The sequence below is a fragment of the Talpa europaea genome (assembly GCF_964194135.1).
Source record: "Talpa europaea genome assembly, chromosome: 13".
In the NCBI taxonomy this organism is placed as follows: Eukaryota; Metazoa; Chordata; class Mammalia; order Eulipotyphla; family Talpidae; genus Talpa; species Talpa europaea.
This window is the reverse complement of record NC_140080.1, coordinates 36,066,217-36,089,989: the sequence shown is the minus strand read 5'-3', so window position 1 is coordinate 36,089,989 and position 23,773 is coordinate 36,066,217. Positions and strand designations below refer to the sequence as shown.

General features: G+C 38.9%; 1 protein-coding gene across 1 annotated transcript in view; it reads right to left on the bottom strand.

Moving 5' to 3' along the window:
* The window catches only part of ARHGAP26 (Rho GTPase activating protein 26), a gene marked incomplete at its 3' end in the record, with an annotated part of 427,812 nt that overhangs the window by 145,907 nt on the left and 258,132 nt on the right, over positions 1-23,773 (bottom strand). The window contains exons 15-17 of the mRNA XM_084252634.1: positions 19,496-19,583; positions 17,763-17,821; positions 16,110-16,215 (exon numbers count right to left, since the gene is read on the bottom strand). Of these exons, the coding sequence (XP_084108760.1) occupies positions 16,110-16,215; positions 17,763-17,821; positions 19,496-19,583 (253 nt within the window). The remainder of the gene's footprint in view (positions 1-16,109; positions 16,216-17,762; positions 17,822-19,495; positions 19,584-23,773) is intronic.

The following is a 23,773-nucleotide window of genomic DNA, read 5'->3' as shown; positions in this document are numbered from 1 at the left end:
TTCAAGAAATAAAATTAGTAACTTTTAAAATGCATCATTAATCAATATTATCTTTAGTAGTAGTTCTCAGATTTTGGAGTAGTTGGAAATCACTTGGAAGCTCATTAAACATAGAAGTCCCTTCCCTTCTTACCCAACCTCCCAACATTGTGATTCAGTAGATCTTGAATGGGGCTCAGGGATCTCCTTTTAATACAACAAACAGTAGAGTAACTAAGCTTTTTAAAATGTATGAAAAGTACATAAAAATAAAGCAACAAAAACTGCAATTTTAATAAAATGTCTATTCCCCTTTGGTCATAAGTAGACAGCTAATAGTGACTCTTAAATTTTATGTTTTGATGATGATAAAGTCATTCTCTACAATGTTCATTTATATAGCTCTACAAAATGTTGATCCTGTAATAGAGCAATTATTTTTATGTACAACTGAAATGTTGCAGAATGCTTGTAAAAATTATGTCAGGTCTTGTTCCAGGTAACAATGAAATCTAAGGCAACAATTCTACTGATATAATTAAAAGTAACCAGTGTATAAACAGCTTTAAGCTATTAAGATTTTGTTATCTTCTATGCAATGATAACCTCCTCTCCTGCTTTCTCAGCCAGTCAGGACTCTACCTCAGAGTTTACTCAGCACCTAATTCACACCTGGGCGCCAGCACATAGATCTGTGCTGTCATTTACCTGTGAATATGTCTTTGCTCCCTTCTACATTGTGAGCTCCTACTGCAGGGAAAGCATCATGTCCACCTTTGCTAGCTGTGTCTAATACTGTATCAGGCACACTATGGCCACCTTGATAAATATCTGCTGAATGAGTTAGCATATCTGAATGGGTCTTTAGCTTGAAGACATCGATAGAAGAGGAATCTCTAACACAGAGCTGACAGACCTGTTTTCTTAAAGGGTCATACAGAAAATATTTCATGCTTTTAGGGCCACAGGGTTCCTCTTGCAACTTCTCAGCTGGTCATTGTAAGGAGGAGGCTGGCAAAGATAATATATAGCTGAAGAAGTGTGCTTTTGTTCTGACAAAACTTATGAACACTGAAATTTGAATTTCATGAAATAGTATTCATTTGATTTTTTTCAACTATTTTAAAATTTCAACAACCATTCTGAGCTGGTGGGCCATGAAAAAAAAGCAGGTTTTTCTGAGCCCCACTTTAGCAGATCTAGGCAGAGAGGTAGGTGGGAAAAGCTGAGATGCCAGACAGGCTGAAAAAGACAGCAGAAGAGAAACAGGGGTCTATGATTAATAAAGTCAGGAGTCCCTCACAGTACCTAGAAACAGTTCAAAAAGAAGCAACATAGAAACAAAACCCACAGTTTTTTGCTGTTACTTTTAAAATTTTAAACCAGCTCTACCATAATTATAAAACTTGTATTCAATTAACTAATTGCTAAGGAAGTAAGAAAAAAAAGATTTAGTTAAAAGTCCACAGTAATTTTAGCTGGGAGAATAAAAATCAAACCTTTTCACATTAACTTTACAATTGTCTCCAGCATTGCTCTCTCATTGTATTTCTCTCTGCTGCCCACTCTAAGGTAGAAATGCAAATGAGCAGAGAAGCAGACAAAAGATGGGCAGCAAAAGCAGACAAAAGGGATTCTGTGTGGAATACACAAGGATTGACTGTCCTGTCCTAACCATTTCTGCTACATAAAATCATACACGCATCCAAGTTAAAAGGGGCCCAGAATCACTGAGTCTATGCTACTCATTAAAAATAATTATAACTTTTTAAATAGCACACATGGTCATTTTATAAAAATTCAAAAATAAGGAAGTCAATAGAAGAAAACCAAGCATCTAGGGAAAACAACAGTTAAGCTAGGAAAAAAGAGAGTTTGTTTTTCTTAACTGTATTGTATGTATACTTTGAAAACAAACAAAAAATGACACAAAAATAATGTCCCTCATTTTATGGATGAAGAACCCTAAGGCCTACATTAAATCATACATGAAGTGAATCTCAGGGTTAGAACTTCTTACCTGTTGGGTCAAATCCCTCCTCTATCACCTAACAGAAATATATAATTAGGATATTGGAAAGTCAGTGTCCCCTCCACAGGAGGTGCTCAAGAAATTAACATATGCTGACATGAATGATGCCAACCGGCCATCCCATTTCTTTATCTCGGGCCAGCTCCATTCATGTCAGCTTTGTCAAAGATGTTCATGATTATCAATACCAAAGATCATTGCTTTTAACAGGCTGCCAAATCCCAAAGAGTGCAGGGATACAAGGACAGCCTCCTTGATGGGTAACAGACATGTAACTTAGAATTTTTGCTACCAAAAGTGCTTTATTTTTAAATATAATGCTCTTCTGGGTCCTTTATGGGTCAGTTTATTTGGAATTCAATTTTGGATTCTCCTTATCCCCCAAGGGGAACATGAGAAGGAGTAAAAAGCTGTAAGAAATTTGCATAAGGTTTGCCTTAAGTTTCAGTTGAGAAAAATCAGATTTAACCATGACTAAAACAATTTCTGAAAGGTTTATTCATGGCAAGAGTCACAATACATGAATGACATGACAAGGCAGGAATAACCTATGGTTTTTGCCAGTGTTCTCTGTTTTATTAACCATCTGGCTAGGTCTTGGGAGAATGACCCAGTGGGCCAAGCAACATCTTTGGAAAGGAAGTTCATCTCTATCTGGCATGCAAAACAGTTGAAGTGGCAGTTCTAGTGCGAAGTATAGTTCTTAACACAGCAAAACAGCCTGGTTATCTTTCAATCATGAAAACCTAGCTAGCCAGCTAGACTGAGAAACATGCTTGAAATGGGAACCCACTGTGTACTTGGTGGATAAAGGCAACCTGTTTAAATGAGCAGTTCTGGGTACTGATGAACCAAAGTAGCACTTTACTCCATAAAACACCATTGCAGATGAGTCTGAGTCCAGGGTGTGTCCGAAGACTTGCTGTTAAGAAAATCTAGGTTTTGTAAAGTGCGAGCTCATGCAAAAACAGAATTAAGCCTTCTGGGGAAATGAGCCGCATAATCTGACATTACAGAAATATCAGAATGCTGTTCACTGTTGCTTTATCATTATATGATGGTGCCATTTTTCACAGTGATGCATAACAGGGCTATCCAGGCACTTTTAAGATCAAATGTAGTACTAATATAGGTATCAAGGTCTGAAGCTTTAATATAAAATGTGGAATCTTGAAGGCAAAGAATTACAAACAAGACTCTTATGAATACCTCAGGAATGAAGGCATCCAATCTATCCTTGGGTTGTCCGTCTCCCCATTCATGTGGTCCTAAGAAGAACATTACTTGAATTCACCACTACCCTCCTGCACTGAAGTGGGTGAATTTCCCAAGCAAGGTCATTACAACTCTGTTTTACTAGGAATGTTTTTTTAAAAGATTTATTTATTTATATATTTATACAAGAACTGGGGTACAGGCCAAATGTGCGAGAGGATGAGAGAATTCACCAGAGACAGAGCGGGGAACAGAACAGGCAGACTGATGAAATACACTGCTGAGAGGAGTAGCGGTCGTGACAGGAGAGGTCTGCCATGCCATGCGGGACCCTCGCCAGCCGGCCAGGATTGAACTGGCGCTGCAGAGGCTGCAGACAGCTTTACAGCACTGCGCTCAACCGCCTGCGCCACCAGGGGAGGCCCCTATTTTACTAAGAATGTTAACCTGCAATGGACTGACGAGGACAAATGTGGCTGGAGCTGAGACAATGCAAAGGGGTTATCTATGAGTTCTCTGGACACTTTCTACCCTTTATTTCATTTATTATCAAAACATATTTATTGAGTACCTCCTTCTAGTACAAAACAATGATCTAGGTACTAGAAATACAGCAGAGGAAAGTACACAGCTTATATTTCAGTGAGAAAGAAACAAGAAACAAGTCAGATATATAGTAAATTAGACAAATGCTATGTGGTATGGGAAAAAAAATCAGCAGAGCTGGTGGATAGGGAACACAGGAGCGACTACTGACTACAATCTCAGAGCAAGATCTCATTGGGGAGGATACAGAAGGCCTGCAGATCAGGTCTAAGAACCAAAGGACATAGCAAAGAACCTTAGGCATAGCAAAGGAGACTAAAAAGGAGCTGTCAGGGAGGTGGGAGGTGTCTTAGAAGCCAAGTGAAGAACGAATCCCAGGGGGGAAGAAAGGGAAGTCTGCAATTGATTTAGCAACATGAGGTCATCAGGCAACACTGACAAGAGGCATTTCATTGGAAGAGTGGGTATGAAAGCCTGATGGTCAAAAGGAGGAGAGAATATGGGGACAGCAAGCATAACACCTGAGATGTTCCACTGAGAAAAGCACAGATAAATGGAATGGTACCTTGAAGGCAATAAAGTATTGAGAAAGGTTTTTGTTATTTTTGTTCTTTATTTATAAAGAATCAGAGAAATTAGACTGTGCTCATAGAAAAGATTCAACACAGAAAGAAATGTTAATTGGCAAGCCTTGTGGAGCAGGATGCCAGACACTTCAGGATCCTTGATGACTGATGGTTCATCTCTACTTTCAATAATGTGATTGACCCAGAAGACTTCCAATACATTCCTTCCTTCTATATTAATCAGCCCAGATGACTTCTGTTCCTTAAACCCAAAGACCACAATACCAACTCTTTCTTGAGACCTATTGCTACACTACTTTCCCACTGGAAGTCTGACTTTAATAAAACAGTGATCCTGTTTTATCAAATCCTATGCACCTTCCAGTTAGAGAAAGATCTACTTGCAATATACCAATAAATCAAATACCCTGGGTTCCTGTGCACAGAATGAAGAAATAATGATTTACACCTACAGTACTCAATTGGAGACACTAAGCCAAGATGTCAAATGGTACATGTGAGAAAGCAGAAAGGCCTTCAAATTCAAATCACAGGAATATTTCCTCAAACCCTCTTTTGACTTAAAACTGCACCTACCAAGACAGAATGAAGTTGAACACATGCACAACTTTCCTTAAAGTGTAGACAAATATTTCAATAAAGATGTCAGTAACTCAGGGAGGGAAATTCATGGAAGATTGTGCTAAGGGGCAAAGAGAACCATTCTTACAGTGGATGGTAACATTTAATCTGGGAAGGGCACCTAAGGGGGCAGTCAAACTGAGCAAAACAGAAGGAAACTCAGACTTTCCCACAAAGAGAAACATTTCAAAGATCTTAAAGATGACTGGAAATTTCCAGACCGCACAGACTAAGATGAGTCTTCCTGATAGAACGTGTAGTTTCCCCATCAGGAAATTAAGAGTTATTAAACTGCAGCAAAGAAAGCTGCTTCTCAGATGAAATCAGCCTGCGATACCAAAGAGCAGGAGGGTAAGTGTGAGTAGTGGTTAACCTCCCCTGGAAGTGAGTGCATACAGCTTGTTCCTTAAACAGGTGCACTGCTCCATGCGGCACCTGAATAGTGGAACCCCAATTATTCAAAGAGAGTGTGAAGTTTGGGGTAAGGTATGACCTACAAGCATATCAACAGTTCTTTCTCCCCACTAACCCTGTGTTGCCTCCTTTTTCTCTAGGAAGGGTGAGGTGGCTCATTAGTTTTCTGAGCAAAAAGCACACCAATGCTAAGAAAACAAAAGCAAAACAAAAATAAACACAGGCATACGTGCATATGCAAACATACACACAAACACATGTGCACGCACATACACACACACCCTCCTAAAAGGATGAAAGTTATGAGTATGTGTGGTCAGTTTTCGGCATGCAGCCTTAAGGGTTTTGCTTGTCAATGACAGAACTGGGGGAAAAAAAATCCCATCCCAAAAAGAATGACCTGTTTTGGTTTAATTGCTTGAAAAATTCCCGTCTTTTTCCCTCACCTTAAGGCACAGCTCCATGATGCTCCTTTCCCTATCCTCTGATTTCTCAAACATACTATAAAGGCTTCCATTTAAGGAGGATGTCCTATGTGCCAGATGTTGTTCTACGAGTTTGATTTAATCCTCACAAACCTTAAGAGAGTAGGTGCTATTATTATCTTACTTTGGTTCCTCAGAAAGAAGAGACTGAGGTGAAGGCTTATAGGATACTACTTTACTAGGGGTTCTCAAGTGTAATGAGGCAGAGAAACTAGCAATTGCCCAGTCTAAGCACCGACACTTGCTCAATCTCACGGGGCTGTCTTCTGAGAGGCCATCTAATAACTGCTACATGGGACTCCCACTCCTCAATTCTCCTTGGTCAAAGGTTTCCCCGAGTCTGTTAATACTGCCTTGCTCCCAGATTGTACATGTGTGGCTACCACTTCATGTTGGGCCTCCCTGGGGTGGGAGCATGTGGTGTGGGCATAAGGCTGCACCTGCATGAAGCCAGTTGGAGGCTACATGGATCATTGCAGAGGTGGCTGAAATAGACAAAAAGCCAAGAAAGACACTCTGATATGCTAACTTAAAAGTTTCTGATACAATTATGTATCTCTGCTTGTAGATGAGGAAACCCAGGCATAGAGAAGTGAGATAATTCATGCAAGGTTTCAGAGGGGACAGGAACAAAAGCTAGTAACCTGACTTCAGGATGCTCTTTCTAAATCATTGTGCTCTTGGGCTCCACAGATGAACTGCAACTACCTACTGGTCAGCCAGCAGTCTCGCTGCAGCTGTCACATTAAGTCACAACAGTTGTGAAGAACTGGTGACAAATCAGTGTCAGAAAGAAAGCATAAGGCCTCCCTAGTGGTGCAGGGGTTAAAGTCTCAGAGCTATCCAGCCACTGAGGCATGAATTCGACCCCCAGCCAGAGAGCTACCCACATGGCACAGCAGACCTCTCCTTTCTTGCCTGCTGCTCCCCTCAGCAGTGTATTTAAGTCAATCCGCCTGTTCTGCTCCCTACTGTCTCTGGTGAATCCTCTCACCCTCCACCCACACCTCTGGCCTAGACCCCAGTTCTTGTATACATAAATAAATAAAATAAATTTTTAAAAGAGAAAAAAAAAAAAAAAAGAAAGCAAGCATCACAGGTAACACTTGCATGTAACACAAAGAAGATGTGGCAAAGGAAGGCTCCTGTGCCCAGAACACAGTGAACTGGTTAGTCGCTACTGCTCAAACCAAAAGAGACACTGAATGAAACTGCTTCCAGAGCCAATGTATAAAAATCGGGATCATCAGAGTGGAAATAAATGAAAGAAAGACTAGAAGATAAGAGAAAGGGTCAGTGAAACTAAGAGCCAGAGGATTTTGTGGTATCTTTTTTTTTAAACAAATTAAACAAAACAGACAAGCCTTTAGCTAGATTCACTAGGAAAAAAAGAGAGTGCATTCACACAAAATCAGAAATAAAAGAGGAGACCAGTCACCCCCAGACTCACGGCTCCCCCCAAAAAAAGAAGTCAAGGGAAAAAATCAGGGTGTGCTAAGGGCCGGCAAAGAAGAAGCAAAGTTATGTTCATGTTAATAAACATGAAATAAAGGGGGGAAGGGTAGAAACTAAGAAAGGAAACGATAACATCCTCCTCCTTTGCTTCTCCCTGAATCTGCTAGGGGACTCCATGGGTTCAGAAAAGGAAAAGGCGCATCAGAAAACAGGAAAGTCATTGAAAAAAATTAACCCAAACAGCAGTGGAGAAACTCAAAATAAACAGAAGAGCCAAATCAAAGGAGCTCCAAGACTGCACTAACAGCTTGAAGTCAAGCATTTCCCCTTTCAGAATGGGTGTTTCTGATGATGTAAAAGTTTTAGTTCCCTGAATTCAGGAATTTTGTTGTTGGTTTTTTTTTTTTTTTAAGCAAAAAAAAAAAAACAAAAAAAAAAAAACACTGAATTGTATCCTTCCTTCTCTGAGCCCCTGAAGGCTGGAAAGCCACAAGACAAAGAAATTCCTGAGTTAAAAGTAAGTGAAGGTCTGGCAGCGAGGCTAAGTAAGAGTTGCACTCTGATTTCTCCTGCATTTCCATTAATTTAAAGTGCTAAGTTGCCTGTTTGCTTTAAAATATGTGGTAGCCCTCCTTGCAGTATCCCTTTAAATAGATTTCCTTAGGCTCTGCCAAAAATAGCTAGAGAAGGTCCTTTGAGAATCCCATTAGTCTTAAAAAAACACACTGTCCTCCCCACCCCATCCACATAAACAGAGCTGGAAGCCCCATCACCCACATCTTCCAGGAACCTCTGATCTATTAGAAATAACAAATCTTTTAGGAGCAAAACAGAGCTGACAGGGAAGTAATTTTCCCACCCCATTTCTGCTTGTTCATTTATGTGATCACCAGATATGGAGCTCCTCTTTTGGGATTAGCAGGCAGGTCAGCCAGGAGTTGAAAATCCCATTGCGTTCCCCACAGTCAGGTGGGGCAGGTATGGGGCATGAAAGGACTGGGCCAGGCACAAGTCACAATGTGGATTGTTAGGAACTACCTTAAACGGGAGAAGGCAAGGCCTGGGGGGCTAGATGCAGTCCCCACTCACCTCCAGCTAATTGGCAGAAAGGAGATCTGAATTTTTTCAAGTAAAATTATGCCTATGAAAAGTGTTGCAAATTTGTCCCAAATTTTAAAACATTAACGTGTGGGACAACAACAGCAAATACAACATACATATGGGTTGTTCTGGTTATAGGCCCTTGTTTGCACCCTCCATGTAAGAAACTAAGATAAAGGAAGACAGACTGCCTGTCCCCTGGGAGCTTATGACCTAGCAGTAGTGAGAAGATAATCTGGTAAACTGTACCACATTGTGGAACGTGATACACAGTGAGAGGAATAAGCAAAGGCTATGGGAGTTCATGAAAGCGAGAGGGCACTTGAGGCAGAAAAGATTCTTGCAGGCAGTGGTATTTGAGCTCAGGCAAAAGAATGAGGTACACTTTGGCAAGCAGAGGCTGGGGAGCAGACACTCCAGAGAGAGGAAAATAAACTGCAGAAGGCAAAATGAGGAAGAAGCAGGGAAGAGGATGTTTGAGAAATAGTCAAGAGACTATTCATGTTTCTACCCAGCAACTATTCATGAGTATCTACTATTCGCCATGCAGTAGGGAGACAATCACCATTATCAGGGACACAAAGTTTGGAAGGGCCCAATGCAGACAAGGCCTTGGAGGCCATATCCAGAGTTTGATCTTAAGAGCCATGGGAAAGCTGCCTTTCATTTTTTTTTTTTTTTTCAACCAAGGGAATCACATGTTGAGATCTGCAGTGTCCCAAGTTCCCCTGCTGCAGAGCATGAATTGTGTGTACCAGAAGGCAGTCAGAGCACCACCCGCTAGACAAAACTGGGAAGAGGGCTTTGTAAGCAGCCTGGCAAAAAGACAATGGTAGTCTGGACAAGGAGGATAGTAATGGGGAGGGAGAAAAGTAAATGTATTCAAGAAATAGTTAGGGGTGAAAATCATCAGAATTTCAGGGTAGGAGCTAGCAAGGGAGAAACTGAATGAGACTGGAGAATGTGGTCAGTGAGGCACTGTTGAGGTATCAGCCACACCACCAATGGCCCAGTGGGCACATGATTCTGTGCCGGCAGCAGTGAGTGTACAGTGGTTACTAGAGAGACGAAAGGTTCAAAAGCCAGGGTGTATGGCTGAGGGAAGGCTTCCAGAGAAGCTCACAGGAGTTTTCCATCTTAGAAAGTCAATATCTCAAAAGCACTGATTTCTTTTAAATGTGCTTTGTAAAATTCCACAGCTATTTTGTTTGGACTAGTCGATGGCAAGGAAATAACTAGCTCTTGTCATCTGTTCACAAGCTCTTCACTAAGCCCAATCTTATCTCCTAGACTTAAAATGGATGAAGAAGGAATATTATATTACCTATAAGTTATATGTTAATACTAAGTATCCACCCTCACTTCCTTTCATCTTTGACCCTTTCTTAAGAATGTCAAGGAATGCCAGTTAACCACCAGTCCCCATTCTCCTTGATGCCAAGGCCAGGCAATGACTTTCTTCATAACCACAGGCATTTGTACATGGACCCAATTGACTCTGCTTCTAGATCATTAAGGAAATATGAAAATGTCCTTGATTTTCAAGTATGCCTGGAAGTATGTAGACTCACACAGGAAGGAGAAAAGAGCCAAGTTCTGATGCTCAATCCTTGAGAACTTGTGGCAATGGAGTCTACATACTTAGATAGTATCACTTGTGTGCCCAGCAGTAGCCCCACAATAGTCTTTCATGATACCTGCAATCTTCTGTGCCTTTTGGAAAGCCACAACAGGCAATAGATGACCAAAACAAGAATTAGACAACTGGATAATGAAAAGAACAAAAGATAAACTCATGCCATTCGCAGCAACGTGGATAGAGCTAGAAGGAATTATGCTCAGTGAAATAAGCCAGAAGGAAAGAGAAAAATATCGGATAGTTTCACTTACAGTAGGAATATAGGGGAACCAAATAAGACATCAGTGTAAAAAAGTATTAACAGTACAAAATACAACAAAGCAAAGAGACAATTATAAATCAGAGACACACTGCAGGGAAGGAGGAGGGAGAGGGAGGGAGGGAAAAGCACAGGGGACTGAGGTGATGGTGCACAGGTGTCTTGGTGAAGGAAACTCTATGGGGACTACACCTGAGGGGGTGGGGGGAAGAAAATATTGTTTAAAAATGAACAATAATATAAAAAATTAAAAATTAATAAAAATATTAAAATATAAAAATATAAAAATAAAAATATAAACTTGAATTGTTGGACCAAAAAAAAAGAAAGAAATCAGGAAGTTACAAAGGGATCTAAGTTGATTTCACTCTCTTTATTTCGCTCATTCATCCCCTCCCCTAAATTTTGTAATTTTAATGTGCAAGCGCCCATACTACAGATGTGATCACTTCCCCTCCCAAACTGGCCTTTTGTCCCATATGTTTTCATTGAGATAGTACATCATGCTAATCAAGGTGATTCAATAGACCTAAAACTCTAAAAAATGGGGCCTCCCTAATGGCCTGGGGATTAAGTGTCAGTGCTACCACCGCAATGGCCTGAGGTCAATCCCAGCCAGGGAGCTAACCCACATGGCTCAGCAGACCTCTCCTGTCTTCCTGCTGCTCCCCTCAGCAGTGTATTATTAGATCTGCCTGTTCTGCAAAGTGGGGACACTTTGTCTCTGATGAATCCTCTCAAGGCCCCCCCCACCGCTGGCCTACTCCCTAGTTCTTCTACACAAAAATGAATAAATATTTTTTTTTTAAAAAACCTCTCTGAAAAATGTTTGAGCAAACTAAGGGGCACTATGAGCTGCCTACCGAGAGCTCTGGTATAAAAAAGAGCTTTTATACCTACTCCCTTTGCCAATAATTGCTTCAGACCAGAGAAAAATGATGGAAAGTCTTCTGGAGAACTTCTGAAAAAAAGTATCTCAGCTTTTAAGAGACTCAAAAAAGAAATAATGTCTTACTGCCTCTGGTCAATCACTTATCTGCAACAATGTGGTGTAATAACTGATGACACCAAGAGGTCCAACACAGATTGGCTATGAGCAGGACCATGAAATAATTGCAGTATTTCTTGAGCAGAAATTTAACCAACGCGCAGGACTAATTTTGTGTAATGAGACCACAGATTCCCTTACATGTAAGCCATTTTGAATGGTACTTTCTGTTTGCTGCAACCCAAAGAATCCTAAATAATACCTCTTTGGAAAAGCAACAGGACCCTGATTCTCCAAGATCACCCTAACAACAAAGGAATAGTTACTTCAAAAAAGAAAAGAGACTAAGATTTATTTCTCAGTTAAGTGTTTGGGAAAACCAGCTGTGAAAAGGTGTTTTTAATAGACACTCCTGATGTATAGTGAGTCCTTTGAAATTCTCCCGAGCAGCATAAACACTGTAATAAAGTTACAATGATCCAGTAAGAATGGTATGCGTGGGGATATACAACATACTTAGAATCATCATGATATGTAAACATTTGAACTACCATGAAATTAGTCTTTATTACTCATCTACTCTTATTTCTTCTGCAATTATAAGATTGGGAATTTTTTTCTTGTTTTCTGCTCTTTCTACCTGATGAAAACACAGAATCACATTATCAGAACGGAACTCAAAACACTGATACTTAGAGAGGTTGAATGATTTCCACAAGATCTTAGAGTTAGCTAGGGACAGTCTTCTTTATTACCAAAAATGCTTTATGCATGACTTTTATGACAAAGTCATTTGCTGAAAAATCAATTTAATGCAGAGTTAATTTTAAAGACATGGGAAATCAAAACCAGATTTAATTTATTTTATTGGTAATTTAGTTATGAAAAGAAAATCTTTTTGAACTCTCTGCTTTGAGTTTCCTCTTCCTGTTTCTATCACCAGTCTAAATCCCAATCCAGTCTTCTCAATACTATTTCTTTCTCCTAGAAAATCCCCCCATAGAGTCCATTCCCTGGGCCAGAGGTTCTCAAAAGAATATGTGTATCATAATTACCTATGAAATAAACCAGAGATGCAGATTCCCAGGCAGAATTGGATTTAGTAGACCTGGGTGGGACCCAGCAATGTCGATGTAAACAAGCACCCCAGCTAAGTCTAACTATGCTTTAAGGCACATGACTCCAGACTGAATCCTAGCTCTAAATAGAAAACATCTAATTATCATAGTAGATTTAAGCTGAAACAACAAAAATATGTGCATAGTTGCCTATAATTTTTATGTTCCTTCTGAGGCCTGAAACCAACCCAAGAGTTTTGCGATTTGGATGCACCCTGGTAAATTGTTTGGTTTGGAGTTTTTATCCTTCCCTCACAAGACTTTTTTTTTTTATCATTTTGAATGCACTTCTACTTGGGATTAAATATAAAATGTCTTAACTTTTTCTCTACAGTTAGGGAAATCAATTTTGAAGTGTTTCAAAAGGGTAATTTTAAAAATACACAATACAAAATACCTCCCTTTTGAACCAGTTGCCTGAGATGCACAGGACAAACACAGCAGGTAACAAGAGAAGTAAACACTAGCAGAATCAGCCCTGAAACCAAAACTTAGGAAGGAAGCTGACCATTAAGTAAGTGGATCAAGAAACAATAGCTCAGGCATATCCTAGGGTAAGTCTGAACCTGAGAAAACTGGAATGAAACAAATTCCTTATTCCAAGTTAACTTTCCCTTACTGCTTGCTTTTAAAATAGGACAGAGCTGTAAATGAGAATATAGAGTTTAAGTGGAATCTTAGAACTTCTTTGAGTGCCAAAGAATTTCTTCAAACTTAAATACTTCTCATTGGATTCAGCAACACTCATTTATACCCATCTCCTCCAAAGCATTTTAAATTTAGAGGCTCCAGGGACCAAAAACATGACATGCTGATAACTTGAATCTATGTTCTAACACCAGCTCTGAACAACTTACACCTATAGGCATGAGAGCTTGTCTACGTATTGGTATCTTGATGAATAATGGAACAAAGTAGGGTCCTCCCTGGTGGTGCAAGGGGTTAAGCACTGCACTATGAAGCAATCTGCAGCCTCTGCAGCAGGAGTTGATCCCAGGCCGGCCAGAGAGCAACCCACATGACGAAGCAGACCTCTCTTGACTCGCCCGCTGCTCCTCTCAGCAGTATATTTCAGTCAGTCTGCCTGTTGTGTTCCCCACTCTGTCCTTGGTGAGAGGTCACTCCCTGCATCTCTGGCCTGTACCCCACCCAGCTCTTTATGCATAAATAAATGAATCTTAAAAAAAAAAAATAATGGCGGGCCTCCCCAGTGGTGCAGCAATTGAGCGCTGGGTTGCGAAGCTGCCTGCAGCCTCTGCAATGCCGGTTCGATCCCCAGCCTCCAGCGAGGGTACCACATGGCACACAGTCCTCTCCTGTTCCCCGCTGCTCTCCTCAGCAGTGTACTTCGTCAGTCTGCATGCTCTGTTCTCCCCTCTGGCTCTGTTGAATTCTCTCACCCTCTCGCACTTCTGACTGTACACAGTGCTTGTATAAATAAATAAATAAATCTTTAAAAAAAAAATAATGGAACAAAGGAATGCCATAAAACCAAAGAAAATCAGTCAAGTATGAAAGAGAAGATCCAATGTTCCAGAAATGCCATGGAAAAAAATAGTAACTCTAGCAACCAAAAAGTTTGAATTGTTCAAAAGGCAAAAAGTCAAGGTCACAGCCATAACTTGCACACTCTAGTACCACTAATCTTTGGGGTAGGAACAAAGATGAGCTCAACTTAATGGGGTTGGGAGAGGACAAAATGGAAAAAGAGGGAGAAAGTGAACCATCTACCAGGAGATGGGACATTTACAAGCCCAACAGTTCAAGATCCATCACCCTTATTATTATTATTATTATTATTATTATTATTTATTTTTTACATCATTGTTCATTTTTAAACAATATTTTCTTCCACCACCCCCTCAGGTGTAGTCCCCATAGAGTTTCCTTCACCAATGCACCCGTGCACCATCACCTCAGTCCCCTGTGCTCCTCCCTCCCTTCCTCTGATCCCTCTCCCTCCTCCTCCCCTGCAGGATGTCTCTGATTTATAATTGTCTGTCTTTGCTTTGTTGTGTTTTGTAATGTTATTATTTTTTTTACACTGATGTCTTACTTGGTTTCCCCTATATTCCTGCTATGAACATCTGTACCCCTATGTTTACTGCAGCACTATTTACAATAGGTAAAACCTGGAAACAACCCAAATGCCCAAAAATAGATGACTGGATCAAGAAGATGTGTTACATATACACAATGGAATATTATTCAGCAATCAAAAAAAGATAAACTCATGCCATTTGTAGCAACATGGATGAAGCTAGAAGGAATTATGCTCAGTAAAAATAAGCCAGAAGGAAAAAGAAAAATATCAGATGGTTTCACTTATTATTATTTTTGAAGATTCCTAACAATTCTTAGGACATTTAAAAAATAGCGATATTCCATACTGGTTCTGCTGCATCACCATTTACTCTTGGACTCTCTCTCACATTACAATGGCACAGCTTGAAAAGACTGACTGCTTTCAACTGGTTCCCATTCCTTCTGCAGCAGCTCCCAACAAGCTTGGATGTCTCCATAAGGCAAAAAGCATCATGAATGTCCCCACATATGCTCAGCTGGAGTGTACCTGGAGATTCCTCTGTTTTGATGCAGGTCCCACAAGGGTGTAAAGTTTTGCAACTAAGATCTCAACCAGCTTTTCTGTTTAATGAATGCCTAAATGGATTATATGGAACAGGCACTGAACTGCCCTCTTGGAGCATCTGGAGTTATTTTTAAAGCCCAGCTCCCTTTATTTTGAACATTTTAAATATATTTTATCAGGATTCTTCGACTACTTTGGGCACTTTCCTTGAGAACTTGTGCATTCTTTGCCATGACAAGGTGAGAAAAAAAATTGACCAGTAATAGAGCTACCCTTGCCTAAGGCTAATTGCTTCTAATCAACATGCAAAACATGCTTGCCTCTTTATAATTAAGACCTATGGAAATGTTTATGGTGTTTCTCTCTCTCTCTCTTTCTTGCTCTCTCTTCCCCATCTCTCAAAAGGTAATTATGAAGTGCTTGCAGAAACATGAAAACAAATCATCATCTCACTCATCAAAGTATCAATTTATCCCAGTGACTTATTGGCATGAACAAAATATGGGTAAGGACCCAATTAGAACATTTCAGTTCAGTAAAACAACATAGGGCTTCACAAACTGTTATACTATTTTTTCTTTTGCTCCACTCTAGTTAAGAACATTCATCAAAGTCCATGGAAGGTGAGAATATTTACACACATATAATGACTGATGCAGCAAGGGAAATCTAGGGCTGGTTAGGTGGCTTGTTAAGAATAGTCAGCTATAGAATCCAACTTTTTTGACTCCAAACCCAAAATCTATAAATCCACAACATATCCCTACATGCCCTTGACCATCACAAGAATATATACCCCCTGAAAATTCTGCATGGTGACCTGTATCATGGACTACAAACTTCTATTTACCCTGAAAATTCAGCCTGATGGCCTAGGCACTTCCCCAGTCTCCTCTGCAAACCATCTGGCATTTGTCACTGTTAACTGAAGCAGCCAACATTTCACACATTTCACTAAGCCTGCAGCATCCTTGAAAGGAGAGTGGGAGAGGGAACCATAAGCAAAACGGAGATCACCTTTAATATAAGAATAAGAACTTCCTAAGGTGAAAAAGAACCAGCAATCAGTCTTAAACCTACTTTGCTAAGTGGTTCATGAGCAGCTGTAACATCTGCCTATTTTTCTCTGGGAGGCGATGAACAAGGCTGTGGATTTCCGAGACCCGAGATTCCTGGTTCTCCAGCTCTGCAAAGGAAGGAGAGAGGTAATATTTGAGAAGTTTTACAGCTAAATCTGCTTACAAGACAAAAATCAAAGGAAACCAAAGGTTGGGCACTAATAAACTGAGTCTTTTTCAAAAGTTTCAGATGCTGTTGTGTGCACTCATGATGAGTAAGGCTAGACCTAGAAAAGCTTTGAATGGTGCTTTCTGTGACAGAGTTCATCCAAATGACGTCTATCAAGAAATACAAGCCAGAATGATGACATGAGGAAACGGAGCCAGTCAAGTGCACACTCAGAGCAGGATCAAACTTGGGAGCAGAGTGATGGCTTCATTTCAAGGAAGGAAAGAACTTTATGCACTCATCAAGTGATAAACAAATCACACATGAATAACATCGCAAGGGTTTCAAATATCAAAATAACACCTGAAGACAGTCTCAAAGAATTCAAAGGAGATTCCCAGTTGTTTTCCAATCATTTTGACAACCAAACTGGTGGAAGAAAGTAATTGCAGAAAAAATATGTCAATCTTTCTGTCAGCCTAAAACCTAAATTGTGGCCTGTCACGTTCTCTTGGATGAACTTGGGTAAGTGGCTCCATTTCCTAGGGAAATAGATTGATAGTGCTCACCACACCTATTTATAGAAGTGATGTGTGGTTTAATTAGAGAATGGTTGCCATGGGCTTGGAATTTCTCTGAGAAAGAAGTCACATAAACACTATCTTCACTCCCAGCTTTCTCCATGTCTTTTTCATTCCCATTTGAAGGGGACAACTATGAGTAAATAAGGCCACCAGAACATCAGTACTACTAAAATAGACTAGGAGTAGCCACCAAGGTGAACAAACTCTAAAGGCTTAAAGGAAGCAGGGAGAGGAACAAGCAATAGGCATTTACAGCACTGTAGGGATTCATGCCAGATTTAAATATTAAGGGAATCTTACTGCCCCTTATAGGAGGCCTGCCCCATGTAGACAGATTCCAGGACACTTAGGATAGCCTGCACCTAATCCCTGCGTATTTTAATACCAGTAATTTGACACTAGGGACCTGGATGATACAGCTGAAGAATGATCAGAAGCTGTAAATGGAAGCCATGATGGAAAGACTAGGAAGTTATATAAATGGTGTTGTATTCAGGGAAACACTTCTCAAGCTCAACTTAGGTAATGTGCCATGTCTGATTCATTCTGCAAAATGCTACTCAAGGGCTGGGAAAAAAACCAGGGAGTTAGAACTCCAGCAATCAAAATTAGAAACACAAACTTGCTTTCTCTTTTCTTTCCACCCCACCCCTCCAAAACCAAAAAACGAAAAAACAAACAAACAAAAACACCTCTGAAGTTTTTCTCCTCTTCTGTGAATGCAATGCAGGAGCAAGGACCTTAGCAATCCTAGTGTGGTTTCACTTTAATTTTGTGTCAGTTTCACGAGTGCAAAATGTGGGTAGTTTATATGTAGAATACAAAAGGTTAGCTAATATTTATTTTGGGATACTGACTGTTCTTTGAAATAGAAAAAAACTATTCGCTTTCCCCTAAAACTGTGACAAAATAGAAAACTTACTTGCTGCTTTGATGAAACTTCTTTGAAACTGGTACATCATGAGTGGTCCTGGAAGCATTCTGAAATGAAAGGATATACACTATTTAGCGCAATAGAACATAATCATATGCTCTCTAAATAGCAGCCTAGTGACTGCCAAACTATATTACATTTCTCAAAGACAGAGATCACAGGGAAACAACAGCTACTAAACTTAGTTCAACTTAGTTTCCCTATTGAAAGGGTTAGGAGATTACACCTGAAATTTTCAATTTCTCTCTCCTTTAAGGGAATGGATATAACCAGGAAATTGCTAATGCAAAAAGTCTAGCACTAACCAAGAGATTTCCTTTTCAGTCAGTGACTCACCCATCAACAAGACCATTTTAAGATGTATCTGAGAAACAGGCAACTAACTAAACATTTGCAATGATTACTTTTGCTTAAACTCTCATCTTCCCAGGAGCTTGTTATTAAAATTAGTTCATCTGGAAACACAATGAGTGACTTTTGTAGGTGTTTTTGTGGTGAATCACCATGGAGTAGTGCTCAGGAATGCCAAAGGACTAGAGCTCCCAATATTAGGCATGAAGAAAATGAAAATTTACCTGCTTTTTAAAAAAATAGATTTTACATTTCCTGTTTATTATCTAATCAATGTCAACATGCAAAAGTAAGCATTAAATACAAAAAACTATAAATACAAAAATCTATAAAATAGTTTTGTATAAATGACAATATTTGGGGTATAAATATGCTTAGCGTAGATGTTTAATTTTAAACCAGTTTTTTTTTTTCCTGATAGTCCAAATAATAAGCTTCTCTACAGTCCATACATTATTCTTGGCTGAGATAATATTTTATTTCTCATTGAGTGCCCTAATTCTACTCTTAGTCATCACTGGCATTACATCTTCGTATTCACTTAAGAGCTTTACATCAATTTCACAATAGCCAATAAAACCTGAATCATCACTTCCCTTTCTATGACTTTCTTCCTTTATTTTCAAGTCAAGCAATCTTCATAAAATGTGTACAAATGTTTATGAAATTCATGATTTCAGTTTTCCTCTTCAAGACTAGATCCTACCTTCCTATGTAAGAACTACAGCGAAGAACCGTAATAATTCTACCTTTCATAAATTTCAGTCTATGAAACAGATGTAGGCAGCTAGTCAGTCACCCACTCCCTTAAATAGGAGAGGGGTAGAAAGGTGACAGTGATATCACATATATTTTTACAAAGACAACAGTCTTCTCTCTAATAAAGTACTATTTTTCAATCTAAGTTGAAGAATTCAAAGGGAATTTCTTCAAATGGTTATTTTTAAGGAGCAATGTCAACAATATACTCTATCTGCACAATGTACAAAACTATCAAAATAAATAGGGTATATGACTATGCAATATCAACAGAATGGGACACAAGATTTCTTACTCTTTTAATAGATTTGTCGGAGATTTCAAGGAATACCGTATTTTAGGTTCTGTTAAAGGTTAATTACCACAGACGCTTCTCATAAAGAGCTGAGCTTCCGAAGTCGTTCCTGGCACCACTGCACAATGGCAACCGGTTGTAAGAATGGATAACTTACAATTGGCCTGACCAGCTGAGCTAATTGCACCTACACATAAGCTGTTTTCACATCTCAAACACCCACCCAACAGCTCTCTGGAGGCTGAAAATAAAACTGCTTTCTTCCTGATTGCCTGATAACAAGCTGGCATCCTGCCGGCAAATGGAAAGTCCCTACCTTAGGTAGGTCTTCAAAGCACTAGTAATGGTCTTTATCTCCCATTCGGCACAGATATCCGTTTCTGTTTCAGAAGCTGTTTTGGGGTCTACAACAAGGAAAAGATAAAGTGTAAAGCAGAGCAGAAAATACCACTAAAAGCAATCATAGTAAAACCATTTGACCTTACTACTAAGCAAAGAAATCCAAATTAAAGCAAAAATGATTCCTATTTTCTACCTATTAGGAAAATGCTTAAAAATCCAAATATCTATAGCTGGCAAGAATCCAGAAAAACTGATCCTCTAGTAAACTGTTAGAGGCAGTAGAGACTAATGCAACTATTTTGAAAAGCAATTTGGTAATATGTATATTGACACATAATAGTATTTATACCCTTTGAACTGGTAATTCCACTTCTCACAATCTATCCTCAAGAAATAAGGCATAAGAAAAGTAATATATCCCCTCAAATGTTCCACACACACAATTCTTTGAAACAGTAGAAAAAGATTTTTAAATGTCTAATGATAGAAAAATAATTATGGTAAGTCTACCTGGTGGAATATGCTGAATGGAAATTGTTGTATTTACACTATAATGATGATTACATAAAAACATGGAAAATGGCTGGATTATCTTGCAATGTCAAGCAAAAAAAAAAAAAGAAAAAAAGTAAGTTTTTGAGAAACTCGCATGAACCAAGGCTGAAAGGAAATACACTAAAATTAAAATAGAGGTTGGGTTAGACTGGTAGAATTGTGGTTTTTATATTTTCTAAACTATGACTTGATTCCACTGCTTATATATTTATTTTAAATTGCCTAAATCCAGGAAATGCAATGAGAACCACCATAAATGTATCAGTTATTGGTTATTTCTTCTTGCTTCCTCTTGCATGGATTTTTTTCTCTTCATTTTTTATTGAAGCAACAGTAGTTTATAACATAGGTTCCAGGTACACAGTATTATACATCAACATCTATATAAACAGTAGTTTATAACATTAGGTTTTATTGAGGCAACAGTAGTTTATAACATAGGTTCCAGGTACACAGTATTATACATCAACATCTATATAAACAGTAGTTTATAACATTAGGTTTTATTGAGGCAACAGTAGTTTATAACATAGGTTCCAGGTACATAGTATTATACATAAACATCTATATAATTGATATTCTGATCACCACCAAAAGCCTAGTTTCCATGCTTTACCATATAAATGACTCCTTTTACCTAATTTCCCCACACTTATTCCTCCTTCCTTAGGGGTAATCACCATTTTGTTCTTAGTGTGTATGAGTTTGTTTTTGTCTTATTTAGTTTCTTTATAAAGAAACTAGATGTTTAGTCACTGTGTGTATTTTAAATGTGTATTATGAAAGAAGAACGGATTTTTCCTTACTAGCACACAGGCAGGTGAGAATAAGATAGAGGCTGTGGAATATGAGTTGCTTCACAAGTCAGCAGAATCCCATCTTATTGTTCTGAATTAGAGTCTTAAAGAGCACTGAGAGAGAATCCAGTTTCTTCACACTAAAAGTCTAGTGATATGTCTCCAGCTCACAGTCCCTTTTCTTTCTGCACAGCACCCCCCTTCCTATTGGGCTGCTGCCTTTCCTTATTTCTATTCTAGTGTTTAGGTAGGAATGAAATTCAGGATGGATGATTCAAAACACAGCATCTGTCTGAACCCGAGGGTTGGTTCAGGAATTGTCAAAGACATACCCGGTTCAATCAGAGTGAGCTGCAGGACTTATCCAGAGATAGAGGGAAGGATACCTGCTGTTTCCTGCTGGGTTCGCACATGGGCGATTATGCAACTGCTCTGGTTCGGCACTCAGATTCTAAGAGTCAATCTGACAGACAAGGGCAGAGATGAAAGAAGCAGGAGAGTGGGTTTTGATGACATGATTTCAATGCTTGTATCTGGCCATGAATTTTTTTCCATTGCAGTATAATCGACATATAACATACTAGGTTTAGGTGTATACAACAATGATTTGGTATTTGTATAGCTTATTTAATCAGGGGATCAATAAATATCCTTTTTCCTTAAGCCAGTTGAGGTCAGGATTTTTACAATCCAAAGATATCTAAATAATACAGCAAGTAAACAGAGAGAGCTATCAGACTCCTTCTAGACAATCTCCAAGAAGATGTTCCTCCCACAGGACCAGCAGTCTTTAGTGAAAAAGGAAAATGAATCACAGGTGGGTACAATACATCTTCCAGTTACTGGGAAAGAATCTACTTTCCTCCCAATAGGAAAAGGACAAATAGTCAGGCTCTAAACCTCAATTAAGAGCACAAATCAGGTTGGGACCTAACATGCTCAGTATACCCCACTAACATATTTTGGGAGATAAGAGAAGGGGCCCAGTTCATAAAACATTTGTCTTCCAAAGGCAGAACTTTTATGTGAAGTTTGCGGACTACCCTAGGGAATAACAATGTCTGTGTTGTCGCATCAAACAAATAAGGAACCTAAAGAGCAGGATTTTATTTCTAGGACTACAGAATATTAAATTCCATAGAGTTCTAGCATAGGAAGTATTTGAAAAGTCAATAAAATCTAATTTTCCAAATATCCAAAACCTCTGCACTTTTAATTCTTTTCTTGTTTTGCCATTTTACACTTTCTTAATGGCTTCTTCTTGCATAAGCATATGTCACAAAAACTCTCCTTAGAGTGAACTTTTCCTGTCCCCAGCCCCAAGATTCATGGAGAACTGCCATACTGCATAATTCCTGGATGTGAGACAAATGTTACTGTACATTTTTCTGATGAATAAACGAACTTCTACCCAAGAAGGGCAAACATGACACTAAACAAGCAGCAGTTGGCAGGTCTGGGAGTTGTGAACTGTTCCATGAACCACATTTAGCAAACTAATGATTAGCTTCCACTTATTTGAGCTCTGTAACCATAGAAATATTGTGAAACATTACAGAGAGGAGAGTCAAATTACAGCCTGGCTATGGGGCTTTTTATAGCACTGATGAGGCAAGGCTCATAACTTGAGAATGTCCATTTTAATTCATTTAATATCCAAACTAAATTGAACACGGCCTCCCAAGCCAATCCACTTTTGGAAAGCGCTGCCAATTTCTACACCTTCCTACCAATGCTCCCCTCATTTAAAGAAGTTTCTTGGTAGCATCTTGACATGATACAGAGACATAATTCACCATTTTCTTTACAACTTAGTACATTTCTTCTCACCATGTCACTTGACTATTATAGTACTTAGTAAAAGTTATCTAGAGCAGCAATCCAATATACAAAATGTCCTCATGTTGGCAAAGAGAAAAAATAAAAGTTGGATATTGTATTTCTTCCTCAACTTACTCCCACATGAATTTATTCAATAGAAAAATAGGAGACACAGATTGGAAGCAGTGGTTATAAGGGGAATGTCACACAGGATCACTCGTAAGATCTATCTAGTCCACTTCTGTGTTGCTGACAAAAAAAAAAAAAAAAAAAACCTAAGGTTTTGCTGGAGGAAATGATTAGAAAAGTCACCTATGTATTCTCAACTTCCATAATAAGACAAAATACAAATTAAAATTTTGTGATAGATGTATATATAGATAGATACAGATGTATAGATATATACTGAAAAGGTAAGACTTTCCTGTGCCAATACGCTGGCTAAACCGGTGTGTGTGTGTGTGTCTGTGTGCATGCATATGCGTGTGCTATCTCTAACAGGGTATGTATGAATGGATAAGCACATATGACTCTACATACACATTTTTACAAACACAAATAGAAGCATACTATGATGTTACCTGCACTTGGCTATTTTCATTTAACAATATCTTTAAAAGCTGTCCCATATTAGTTCACAGTTATATCTACCTCACAGTATTTCACTACTTTAATTTTATGTGTCCATTAATGGAAATTGAAATTGTTTCCTGATTTTTGCTATGATAAACAATGAAAACACCAGTCTTTCCTTGCACATGTCTTACCTGTAGAAAAATTCCCCTGAGGGAATTTGTTTCCTTGGGGCAATTACAAAAAGTATATGCATTTTAAAATTTGAAATATACTGCCAGAGTGACTCCTTCCCCAAATCCTTGACAACATGTAATCAAACACTTCGACTATAATCAGTCAGATAGGTTAAAAAAAGGTTATCCATTTTAACTTGAAATTTTTTTAACAAGGTGGAAGGTTGAGACTTCTCCTATATTCAAAGTCAAGTTCAATGTGCACTTTTTAAGTGCACAGTTCCATGATCTTTGACAAATATATATTGTCACATAACTACCACCAAAATC